We start from the raw sequence: 12,800 nt of genomic DNA on the forward strand, positions 1-12,800 counted from the left end.
AAGAGAAATTGTTAAACTATACCCCATACTTCTGATTTTTACAACTTGGCCAAATAGTGATGAGACATCATTTTTTGTTTTATGTAGGAACTGAATTCTACGATCCCTATGTACACTGACTATACCAAACATTAAGAACACCTTCCTAACATTGAGTGTGGAGAGAAAAAAAAAACTGTTGAGCGTGAAAAAAAACAGCAGCGTTGCAGTTCTTGACACAAACCGGTACGCCTGGCATCTACTACCATACCATGTTTTAAGGAACTTCATATTTTGTCTTGCCCATTCACCCTCTGAATGGAACACCATTCACAATCCATGTCTCAAGGCTTAAAAATCCTTCTTTAACCCGTCTCCTCCCCTTCATCTACACTGATTTTGAAGTGGATTTAACAAGTGACTTCAATAAGGAATACAACACTGTGTTGTATTTCTATGTCTATAGATTCTTCATGACAGGCTATCTTCCCCTGGGCTTTGAGTTTGGTGTGGAGCTAACCTACCCCGAGTGTGAAGGCACCTCTTCAGGCCTGCTCAACTGCTCTGCACAGGTGAACACACTGTTGCTGCTTCTGACAGTTGACAGATCAAAGCTTTTCATATCCATGGGATAATAGAGAACCATAACAGAATGGGAAAATGTTGGGGTATGTTTGTGTATATATTGTGTTTGTGAAAATATACGTGTGCCTGGCTGTCTAGACGCCTGTCTGTGTGCCTGGCTGTCTAGACGCCTGGCTGTCTGTGTGCCTGGCTGTCTAGACGCCTGGCTGCCTAGACGCCTGGCTGCCTAGACACCTGGCTGGTTGGCTGTCTAGACGTCTGCCTGGCTGGCTGGCTGGCTGTCTAGACGGCTGCCTGGCTGGCTGGCTGTCTAGACGTCTGCCTGGCTGGCTGGCTGTCTAGACGTCTGCCTGGCTGGCTGGCTGGCTGTCTAGACGTCTGCCTGGCTGGCTGGCTGGCTGTCTAGACGTCTGCCTGGCTGACTGGCTGGCTGGCTGGCTGGCTGGCTGTCTAGACATCTGCCTGGCTGGCTGGCTAGACGTCTGCCTGGCTGCCTGGCTGCGTATATCGATACAACCTGTCTCTCCCTATACAGGTGTTTGGTATCATCTTCACTATCTGCCAGGGGAAGATTATAGATAACTACGGGACGCTGGCAGGAAACATCTTCCTCTGTGTCTTCCTCTTCATCGGATCGGTCCTCACAGGTACGGACCCTTTACATTTTTACGTGAGGAGACTATTATGTACTTAAATAGACAGAGGGAGAAACAGATTGAAAAGGATGAGCACTGTAAAACACAGGAGTCAAGCTGGTTTTCACTCCTCCCTTGTACTTGATTGATCTATTAAGGTCACTGATTAGTCAGGAACTCCCCTCACCTGGTTGTTTATGACTTATTTGGACCCGAAAGGAAATGACAAAAACCAGCAGACACACAGCCCTCCAAGGAAGGAGTTTGACACCCCTGGTGTAGAATCTAGCAGAAAGGGGATTCAATCCCCAGACCGGATTCTGCGCAAGGGCCGAAGACGACCGGGCGCTGCGCAAGGGCCGAAGACGACTGTGTTGACCACTAAGCTCTTGGGCTCCCGAGTGGCGCAGCGGTCTAAGGCACTGCATCTGTGCTTGAGGCGTCACTACAGACACCCTGGTTCGATTCCAGGCTGTATCACAAACGGACGTGATTGGGAGTCCCATAAGGCGGTGCACAATTGGCCCAGCGTCGTCCGTGTTTGGCCGGGGTAGGCCGTCATTGTAAATAAGAATTTGTTCTTAACTGACTTGCCTAGTTAAATAAAGGTTTGATAAAAATTAAATAAGCTGATCTCTGGCAGACTCTCTTCACTCTTTTTATTATTAAAATGTCAATAATATGTAGATAAACTTTTCAATTCACATTTGCAATGTCACAGCTCATATGTACTGTAAATGTTACAATTAGCCAGTAGGCTAAGCATGTAAACTATTCAACTAGCTAGTTCCTAGCTCACTTTATGCAAGAAACTTTTCATGCATCTACCGTATTACACTCCTGATTTAATGGAAATAATTCACAAGCATGTGCAGACATCTAAAGGGTTTCTTTTTTTAGTTAGTTGCAAGACAGACAGACAAAGTGGCACAGCTGCTAGCTAACGTTAGCGAACAACATTTACTTCATCAAGTAACTTCATTAAAAAAAAAATGGACGTTTACCCCTCTCATATGAATATCAAAGTACAGTAACGTTATCATACTGTCATTCGTATTATACAAAGCTAGGTAGCTAGCAAGCTAAACAAAATGTCTGCACCCATTAGCTTACTAGTTAGCCGAATGCTAGGTTGAAGATGACAATGGGATTCTAATATTCCATAACTCATTATAACAACGGGACTAGCGTTGCTATGTAGCAACGGGGTTGGTAGTTAGCAACTGCGCTGGTCCCAGATTAGTGACGACGTTGTCTTAACCTGTATATCTTCAACCTAGGCTAAATGCTAACGTCAGCTAATGTTAGCTAAACAATAGATAGATTGCATTTCGACCTACCTTAGAACAAAACATGCTAAATTTCATAAAGATCATGCAAATCATTACATTGTTAATTCATTGGGCTTTTGCATTAAAATAAATGATGTTATGAAGATTCCCATACTGCAATATCAGATTAAAAAAAAAAAAAATGAAATAAATGAAGTCTCTAATAAGGAAAATGCCTATACATTTCAGCTGTTTCAAAAACATTGCTCTGCTAACGATACAATTCTGTTTAAACTGTCCTGCTTGGAGGGGGGGGGGGACTGTCTAGCAAGTGTCGTGTGTGTGTGTGTGACCTCCGGAGGAAATGAGCAAGTGTACATTTTTATTAATGTCTCAAGAATCAAAATCTCGTTAACTCTCGTCAATGTGAAAAGAGCCTAAACTCATGTACCTAGACCCTATTCACACTATGGTGCCGAATCCGATCTGAACCCTTCTGCTGGCTCCGATAGTTCCTTTCCTACATGGTTCCAGCAACACTCGAGTGGATGTGTAACCAGGCCCAGCACTGTACAGCTCAGCTCAGTTTGAGTGAAAAGTATATCACTTCCTTTTTACGAAAAAGATTTATTTCAGTCAGAGTGCAGTAATAACTGCAGTACAATGCCGTATAACAGCAGTTGTTCTGTAATTACTGCGTCCAAAAAATACCACAGTCGACTGCAGTTACTGCATAATTTTTTTCTTCTTCTAAGGGTTTATGTGCAGTCCATAGTTAATGTTCAGTCGACATGGGTTTTTGTTACGGGGGCAATAATGTTTTCCTGCAACATCTTGAGCTCTTGGAATGTGTCTGTGTCGTCGTGGTTACTGTGTAACAACCTAACTGTATTATTTGAAGGTTACAAAGCAGTAGCAGAAATGGCATGTTGAGGTGCTGGGTACCGGGTGGGGAAGGCCCACCTCAGGCCGTACTTCAACATTACACAGAGAGAGAGAGAGAGAGTTAATACCCAGGTCCTCTGATTTGCACCATAAACTTCCCAATGGCGGTTACAATAAAAAAATAAAAATAAAAACATATTGTGTGTGTGTGTGTGTGTACCAAATAGCACCCTGTTCCCTACGTAGTGCACTACCTATATGGACTCTGGTCAAAAGTAGTGCACTACCTATATGGACTCTGGTCAAAAGTAGTGCACTACCTATATGGACTCTGGTCAAAAGTAGTGCACTACATAGGGAATAGGGTGCCGTTTGGGATGTAGCCGTTGGCTACTGAAGTCCAGGGCTGTGAGACAACTTTTAGATGACCTGTTGACCTGACTGTTAATGATGGGTCTATACGATTTAAGGGTCAGTCTAGAGAGCTACTGTGTTATAATGACATACATAATGGCTACTACAGACCAGGGCTGAAGTCCACGTTCACCCACATGAGAGCTCTGCTAGACGGTTATGTTAACGAGATGGGTCAGCCCAGCTGGCTACTGTGCAGTATTTAGGAACTGACTTCATACTGTATGGTCTATCATTGTGTTAGTAGTGCCCCCTAGTGGAAGTTGTACCTTACTGTCTTTTGCAATGGAATATTCTGACTATTCTGACTTTTTTTTTGACTGGCAACAGTATGTTGTCTTTCTAAGACATGTATTTCTGTTTCTCCAGGCTTCATCAAGTCAGACCTGCAGAGACAGAAGGCTAACCAGTTGGCCAAGGCAGCTGTAAGTATGGGTAGATGTGGACGGGGATTAGGGCAGTGGGTGGTTTTGTGTGTGTGTGGGGGAGAGGATAGTGAAAGAAGGAAAGTTGTACCTCATGGGGACATTTCCCACATCCCCTTGAGGACAAAGGCTATTTTAAATTTAGGGTTAAGGTAAGGGTTAGGTTTAGGGTTAAGGATTAAGGTAAGGGCTAGGTTTAGGGTTAAGGTAAGGTTTAGGGTTAAGGTAAGGGTTAAGGTAAGGGTTAGGGTTAAGGTAAGGGTTAGGTTTAGGGTTAAGGTAAGGGTTAGGTTTAAGGAAAGGGCTAGGTTTAGGGTTAAGGTAAGGGTTGGGTTAAGGTAAGGGTTGGGTTAAGGGTTAAGGTAAGGGTTAGGTTTAGGGTTAAGGGGTTGGGTTAGGTTAAGGGTTAGGTTAAGGGTTAGGTTAAGGGGTTAGGTTTAGGGGTTAGGTTTAGGGTTAAGGTAAGAGTTAGGGTTAAGGTTAGGGTTAAGGTTAGGGTTGGGTTAAGGGTTAAGGTGAGGGTTAGGTTTAGGGTTAAGGTAAGGGTTAAGTTTAGGGTTAAGGGTTAGGGTTAAGGTAAGGATTAGGTTTAGGGTTAAGGTAAGGGTTAGGTTTAGGGGTAAGGTTTAGGGTTAAGGTAAGGGTTAGGTTTAGGGTTAAGGTAAGGGTTAGGTGTAGGGTTAAGGTAAGGGTTAGGTTTAGGGGTAAGGTTTAGGGTTAAGGTAAGGGTTAGGTTTAGGGTTAAGGTAAGGGTTAGGTTTAGGGTTAAGGTAAGGGTTAGGTTTAGGGTTAAGGTAAGGGTTAGGTTTAGGGGTAAGGTTTAGGGTTAAGGTAAGGGTAAGGTTTAGGGTTAAGGTAAGGGTTAGGTTTAGGGTTAAGGTAAGGGTTAGGTTTAGGGTTAAGGTAAGGGTTAGGTTTAGGGTTAAGGTTAAGGTAAGGGTTAGGTTTAGGGTTAAGGTAAGGGTTAGGTTTAGGGTTAAGGAAAATAGTATTTTGAATATAAATTCATTTTAGGTCCATACGAGGATATAAGAACATTTTTATTTTTTATTTCACCTTTATTTAACTAGGCAAGTCAGTTAAGAATAAATTCTTATTTACAATGACGGCCTAGGAACATTGTGTGTGTGATATACGTAGCTGAGTATTTCTGGTGTGCAGCATGCTCCCAAAGTCACCTAACAGTCCTTTGATGTTGTTCCTAGAATAACTTGTCTCCTCTTTTGTCTGTTTGATGTTGTCTGTTTGATGTTGTCTGTTGTCTGTTTGATGTTCTGTCTGTCTGATGTTCTGTCTGTCTGTTTGATGTTCTGTCTGTTTGATGTTCTGTCTGTCTGTTTGATGGTCTGTCTGTCTGTTTGATGGTCTGTCTGTCTGTTTGATGGTCTGTCTGTCTGTCTGATGGTCTGTCTGTCTGATGTTCTGTCTGTCTTTGATGTTCTGTTTGATGTTCTGTTTGATGTTCTGTCTATCTGTTTGATGTCTGTCTATCTGTGTTTGATGTCCACTGTTGCCTGAGGTCAAATTTGATGACTTCTGACTGGAGAAAGAGTTGATCATACAGACCGATGCCATTTCCATTGTACAGTCTTGGCCAAAAGTTTTGAATGACACAAATATTAATTTCCACGAAGTTTGCTGCATCAGTGTCTTTAGATATTTTTGTCAGATATTACTATGGAATACTGAAGTATAATTACAAGCATGTCATAAGTGTCAAAGGCTTTTATTGACAATTACATGAAGTTGATGCAAAGAGTCAATATTTGCAGTGTTGACCCTTCTGGGCCACATCCTGACTGATGGCAGCCTATTCTTGCATAATCAATGCTTGGAGTTTGTCAGAATTTGTGGGTTTTTGTTTGTCCCACCCGCCTCTTGAGGATTGACCACAAGTTCTCAATGGGATTAAGGTCTGGGGAGTCTCCTGGCCATGGACCCAAAATATTGATGTTTTGTTCCCCGAGCCACTTAGTTATCACTTTTGCCTTATGGCAAGGTGCTCCGTCATGCTGGAAAAGGCATTGTTCGTCACCAAACTGTTCCTGGATGGTTGGGAGAAGTTGCTCTCGGAGGATGTGTTGGTACCATTCTTTATTCATAGCTGTGTTCTTAGGCAAAATTGTGCGTGAGCCCACTCCCTTGGCTGAGAAACAACCCCACACATGAATGGTCTCAGGATGCTTTACTGTTGGCATGACACAGGACTGATGGTAGCGCTCACCTTGTCTTCTCCGGACAAGCTTTTTTCCGGATGCCCCAAACAATCGGGAAGGGGATTCATCAGAGAAAATGACTTTACCCCAGTCCTCAGCAGTCCAATCCCTGTACCTTTTGCAGAATATCAGTCTGTCCCTGATGTTTTTCCTCGAGAGAAGTGGCTTCTTTGCTGCCCTTCTTGACACCAGGCCATCCTCCAAAAGTCTTTGCCTCACTGTGCGTGCAGATGCACTCACACCTGTCTGCTGCCATTCCTGAGCAAGCTATGTACTGGTGGTTCCCCGATCCCACAGCTGAATCAACTTTAGGAGATGGTCCTGGCGCTTGCTGAACTTTCTTGGGTGCCCTGAAGCCTTCTTCACAACAATTGAACCGCTCTCCTTGAAGTTCTTGATGATCCGATAAATGGTTGATTTAGGTGCAATCTTACTGGCAGCAATATCCTTGCCTGTGAAGCCCTTTTTGTGCAAAGCAATGATGATGGCACGTGTTTCCTTGCAGGTAACCATGGTTGACAGAGGAAGAACAATGATTCCAAGCATCACTCTCCTTTTAAAGCTTCCAGTCTGTTATTTGAACTCAATCAGCATGACAGAGTGATCTCCAGCCTTGTCCTCGTCAACACTCACACCTGTGTTAACGAGAGAATCACTGAGATGATGTCAGCTGGTCCTTTTGTGGCAGGGCAGAAATGCAGTGGAAATGTGTTTTTGGGGATTCAGTTCATTTGCATGGCAAATAGGGACTTTGCAAGTAATTGCTAATCATCTTATCACTCTTCTTAACATTCTGGAGTATATGCAAATTGCCATCATACAAACTAAGGCAGCAGACTTTGTGAAAATTAATATTTGTGTCATTCTCAAAACCTTTGGCCATGACTATACGCTAACCTCCAGTAACTGTCATCAGTTGTAATTATTATTTTTTATTTTTTATTTTCTAATTCTATTGAGATTGTATCTGTTGCACCGCAGAATGTTGAATCCTATGATCACGTGCTTGTCTCACTTCCGGTAAAATTGCTGTGAGATATATAAAAAAAAAGGAGAAAGCAAAAAACATGAACAAGAGGTCAGAGAAAGCAAGAAAGAGATTGTATCAATAGACAGATATATTTGAGACAGTTAGCCATGAGAGCAGTGTTAACCAGAGGTGACTGACAAGACCTTGTGGCTGATCGAAGGGTTGAAGAGAGCGTCATTCTTGACCTTTGCCCCCAGGCCTCAGACTAGCGTTCCGTTTGGGACATAGTCTGTTGACGGGCAGATCTGAGATAGTTGATCAGGTTTTCCTATTGAGGTTTAAAACACCTAAGATAAGATATCGTCACTCTCGGGGAAAGAAAACTTTTTAACTCCATTTTTGGCCCCCTTTTTTAAATTGTTACAATGTATTGGAAGTAAGCAATCCCATCGATGTAATCGGAACATTTCATGACTCTAGTCTAGAACCAAGGAAAACGTTTTCAAAATAACTTCTGAAGTTTCATAAATGTATGTTCATTAATGGTCAAACATGGATGTTCTTTTCCTTTTTCCTGAAAATATGGTTTTAGACAGCGATGATAATATAGCACTTTCTTACCCCTTGACCGTATATAAAGGTCAATAAAAAAAAAAAACTATGTTCCAGGCAGACGGACAGCTCTCTGGACAGCAGCAGGGCTACGGGGCCACGACTCTAATCAAGAGACAGGACAGCCCTTCTGATTCTTCTCAGGCTTGATCACTAACCCCTACCCCCCCTAACCCTTTACACTCTTAGCTCGAACCTCAGACGAGCCAAGGTAGGGGCACAGCAAACCGAACCAACAATCACCACATGCTTCTCTGTCCATTATTCTCTTAGGGGTGAATCCTAACTTCTATTTGAGTCAGATTAAAATGTAGTCTCCCCATTTTGACATTAGTGCATAAACAAGTCGAAGTTAGGATTCCCTCTATCTGTACCTCTTTCACCTTTGACCAGGGTTTGAGATTTCCTGGAAGATTTATTTTATTACTAAGATTTGTCTTTTCTATTGGCTAAAGAATGGACTTCACATGATTTTGAAGTTTTCTTGAAAAACGTTACCTCTCACCCTGCACCCCTCAAACCTCTTCTTCCATCTTCACTTTCTACCTCACACTCCAGATTCCATGATTTATGCACAGCTTCTGATCTTTTCACCTGTATGTAGTATCTCTGTAGTATAATAGGATGTATGTAGTATCTCTGTAGTATAATAGGATGTATGTAGTATCTCTGTAGTATAATAGGATTTATGTAGTATCTCTAGTATAATAGGATGTATGTAGGATCTCTGTAGTATAACAGGATGTATGTAGTATCTCTGTAGTATAATAGGATTTATGTAGTATCTCTGTAGTATAATAGGATGTATGTGGTAACTCATATTTGTGTAGTGGGTCTATAATACACTGAGTGGACAAAACATTAAGAACACCTTCCTAATATTGAGTTGCACCCCCTTTTGCCCTCACAACAACCTCTGTTTTTGGCGTTCCACAGGGATGCTGGCCCATGTTGACTCCAATGCTTCCCACAGTTGTGTCAAGTTGCAGTTCTTAAGTTGTCAAGTTGTACTTCTTGACACACTCAAACCGGTGTGCCTGGCACCTACTACCATACCCCGTTCAAAGGCACTTAAATATTTTGTCTTGCCCATTCACCCTCTGACTGGCACATATACGCAATCCATGTCTCAATTGTTTCGAGGCTTAAAAATCCTTCTTTAACCTGTCTCCTCCCCTTCATCTACACTGATTGAAGTGGATTGAACACAAGGGATCCTAGCTTTCACCTGGATTCACCTGGTCTATGTCCCTCAGACTAATCTCTGGACCTTGAAGCCAGTTCCATTGCATTTTTTTCATTGTTCCCCTTTAATCAGGGACTGATTTTTAGACCTGAGACACCAGGTGTGTGTGCAATTCATTATTAGGTAGGATAGAAAACTGGCACCTCGTAGGGTGAGCTGAATACCCCTGGTCTATGTCATGGAAAGAGCCGGTGTTCCTAATGTTTTGTACACCCAGTGTACATCCTTGTATTTATGTAGCGTATTATGTTTATTTGTACTTTAGTTTTTCCGTTATGTTGCCAGGGATACTAAAACAGTTGGTCTACTTGTTTTTGTAATATTATTTGCATCAGGTTTAGGGTTGCAAAATTCTTGTTTCGAGGAAAGAAAATTCAGTTTCCAGAAATCCTGGTTGTAAGATTCCTGGAATCGGAAGGAAATAAGCAGGATTTATGGAAAACCTGGAAATGTTGGGAAAGAACTTTGCAACTCTTATCGGGATCGTCTTAAGCTGGAACGTGATTGACATTTTTTGTTGTTGATTGACAGGTCCCTTCAGATCCCGAGGATGGGAACCTCCCTGCCTCCGCAGTCCTCGAAGGAACCAGGTTTTAGAGACAGACGATCTGCTGGACACACACACACAGTAAATCACCAGCATCTCCCACTCTGTGGAATGTGAAGTTTAGGGGAGGAGCACAATCAGGAAGTGTTTACGACCACTTCCCTTTAACACTGTCCAAAAAGACATCCAATATTTATGCAACAACAAATTATTTCTGTATAATTTCTAGATGTGCCATATCTAATCTACAAAATGTTTACTGTCCAGAATTAGCACAAATAATACTGTCGTTTTACAGTATACACTGAGTATAGAAAAGGTTAACCCCTGCTTGTTGCATTACATAGACTGACCAGGTGAAAGCTATGATCCCTTATTTATGTCACTTGTTAAATCCACTTCAATCTGTAGATGAAGGGGAGGAGACAGGTTAAAGAAGTATTTTTAAGCCTTGAGACATTTGAGACATGGATTATGTATGTATGGGCAAGACAAAAGATTTATGTGCCTTTGAATGGTGTATGGTAGTAGGTGCCAGGCGTACCGGTTTGTGTCAACAACTACAATGCTGCTGGGTTTTTCATGGTCAACAGTTTCCTGTGTGTATCAAGAATGGTCCACCACCCAAAGGACATCCAGCCAACTTGACACAACTGTGGGAAGCATTGGAGTCAACATGGGCCAGCATCCCTGTGGAACACTTTCGACACCTTGTAGAGTCCATGCCCCGAAGAATTTGAGGCGTTTCTGAGGGCAAAAGGGGGAATGCTAGTCTCAAAGTATCATTTAGCTTTTTTTAAGACCCAAATCTAAAGTTTTTTGAGGATCCATACACTATTTTTTATTTTATATATTTTTTTACTAACCCCAATCCTCGTTGTGCAGTACGGGGGCTCTGAAAAAACGAACAAATGTGCCCAAAACATTCAAATGCGTCCTTTTAGAAATCGTTAGATGTTGTACAGATGAAATTGTGTCATTCTGAACTTTTATCCACTACATTATATTTAATTTTGTGGCGACTGAAGCGTCACTTCTTTGTTCATTCTAGCAGCAGACTATACAGAGAATGGAACAGCTGGATGGGGGAAATGGCTTGAGTTGCACAAAATGGAATATAACGTTTGCGGATAAAGTTCGGAAGGACACAATGTCATGTGTACAACATGAAAAGACCTGCAGCACTATACTGAGTGCGTTTCCATTTCTAAAAGGACGTATTTGGGTGTTTTTGGAGCGATTAAAAAAAAAATACAAATAAAAAATAATCTTTATATATATTTTTTTCAGAGCACCCGTACTACACAACGAGGAAGTGAATCGCAGGTTTGGGTAATTTTCTCAAAAACAAGTGGAAGAAAATAGAGATTTAGTTGTATAAAAAAAAGCTAACTTATCCTTTTTTAATGTTTCAGTTGCAAAGAAAGCACTACTAAAACACCCACAAAGACAGTTTCCAATATGTAGCCATTGAACTTTATTGTTTTTGCTATTCTTTGTCATTAAAATAAACTTTTTTTTTTTTTTATTAATCTTTGAAAGAATGCACAAGTATCTTGGAGAAATGTTTTTATAAATACTGATTGATTTGTAAAACGATCAATTGATGACGTAGGGAAAAAAAAGCTGGGAAGGTATGTTATGTTGTCGTGTCACACTAATGAAGGGTAGAGTACTTTTGTAAGATAATTTTATACTACCTGAATCTATGAAGTGTTTTTTTTCCCCGTCACTTTTCTAGAAACACAGATTTATAGTTCTGTATAACAGTCCATGTTGTTCTGTAAATGTCACATCTATTTAACAAACAGGTACATGTCTGTTTGTTGAAATAAAGAATGGTTTCCTAAAAGTATTTAAGCGATTTCAATGTTGAATCTGTAACATCTGTTTTTCTCATCATCACATCCTGCTAGCATAGCATGCCCACTTTGACTGGCCCTTTACAGAGCACCTACCTCCATAGACCTCATCACATCCTGCTAGCATAGCATGCCCTGTCAGACTGGCCCTTTACAGAGCGCACCTACCTCCATAGACCTCATCACATCCTACTAGCATAGCATGCCCACTGTCATACTGGCCCTTTACAGAGCACACCTACCTCCATAGATCTCATCACATCCTGCTAGCATAGCATGCCCACTTTGACTGGCCCTTTACAGAGCACCTACCTCCATAGACCTCATCACATCCTGCTAGCATAGCATGCCCTGTCAGACTGGCCCTTTACAGAGCGCACCTACCTCCATAGACCTCATCACATCCTGCTAGCATAGCATGCCCACTTTGACTGGACACTTTACAGAGCACACCTACCTCCATAGACCTCATCACATCCTGCTAGCATAGCATGCCCACTGTCATACTGGCCCTTTACAGAGCACACCTACCTCCATAGACCTCTACACATCCTGCCAGCATAGCATGCCCACTGTCATACTGGCCCTTTACAGAGCACACCTACCTCCATAGACCTCTACACATCCTGCCAGCATAGCAAGCCCACTGCCAGACTGGCCCTTTACAGAGCGCACCGACCTCATAGACACTAGGTGGTGACATTGTCAAGAATTCTGTGAACCAATATTTGAGTTTTTTTTCCCCCAGGTAGCATTGGGCTGATGATAAAACCACGTCATTAACATCATGCAGTAAGTCAGGCGAAGGTAATTGTGAGTGTTTAACATCGTCTTCCACAGTGCAGTGACTTGACGGGAGAGACGCTATGGGTGTGGAGGAAGGTGATGTCAACTGGCAGCATATGATTTCAATGGCGTTGCTCGCATCTACATTTACATTTACGTCATTTAGCAGACGCTCTTATCCAGAGCGACTTACAAATTGGTGCATTCACCTTATGATATCCAGTGGAACAACCACTTTACAATAGTACATCTATATCTTTTTTGGGGGTGGGGGTTAGAAGGATTACTATATCCTATCCCAGGTATTCCTTAAAGAGGTGGGGTTTCAGGTGTCTCCGGAAGGTGGTGATTGACTCCGCTGTCCTCG

General features: G+C 42.1%; 1 protein-coding gene across 3 annotated transcripts in view; it reads left to right on the forward strand.

Moving 5' to 3' along the window:
• The window catches only part of LOC106571030 (choline/ethanolamine transporter flvcr2b), a 54,965-nt gene extending 43,325 nt beyond the window's left edge, over nt 1-11,640 (forward strand). The window contains exons 7-11 of one of the 3 annotated variants that reach the window (XR_006759132.2): nt 446-551; nt 1,100-1,211; nt 4,139-4,194; nt 8,050-8,203; nt 9,770-11,640. Coding sequence is in view for 2 of the 3 variants with exons in the window: in XM_045695535.2 (XP_045551491.1) it covers nt 446-551; nt 1,100-1,211; nt 1,419-1,753 (553 nt within the window). In the remaining variant the exon portion in view is untranslated. Of the gene's footprint in view, nt 1-445; nt 552-1,099; nt 1,212-1,418; nt 1,826-4,138; nt 4,195-8,049; nt 8,204-9,769 lie in introns of those variants that run through there. The other 2 variants (XM_045695537.2, XM_045695535.2) reach the window with 2 other exon arrangements.
• Nucleotides 11,641-12,800: the final 1,160 nt, after the last annotated feature.

The sequence above is a fragment of the Salmo salar genome, chromosome 15, assembly GCF_965601325.2.
Source record: "Salmo salar chromosome 15, fSalSal1, whole genome shotgun sequence".
NCBI lineage: Eukaryota > Metazoa > Chordata > Actinopteri > Salmoniformes > Salmonidae > Salmo > Salmo salar.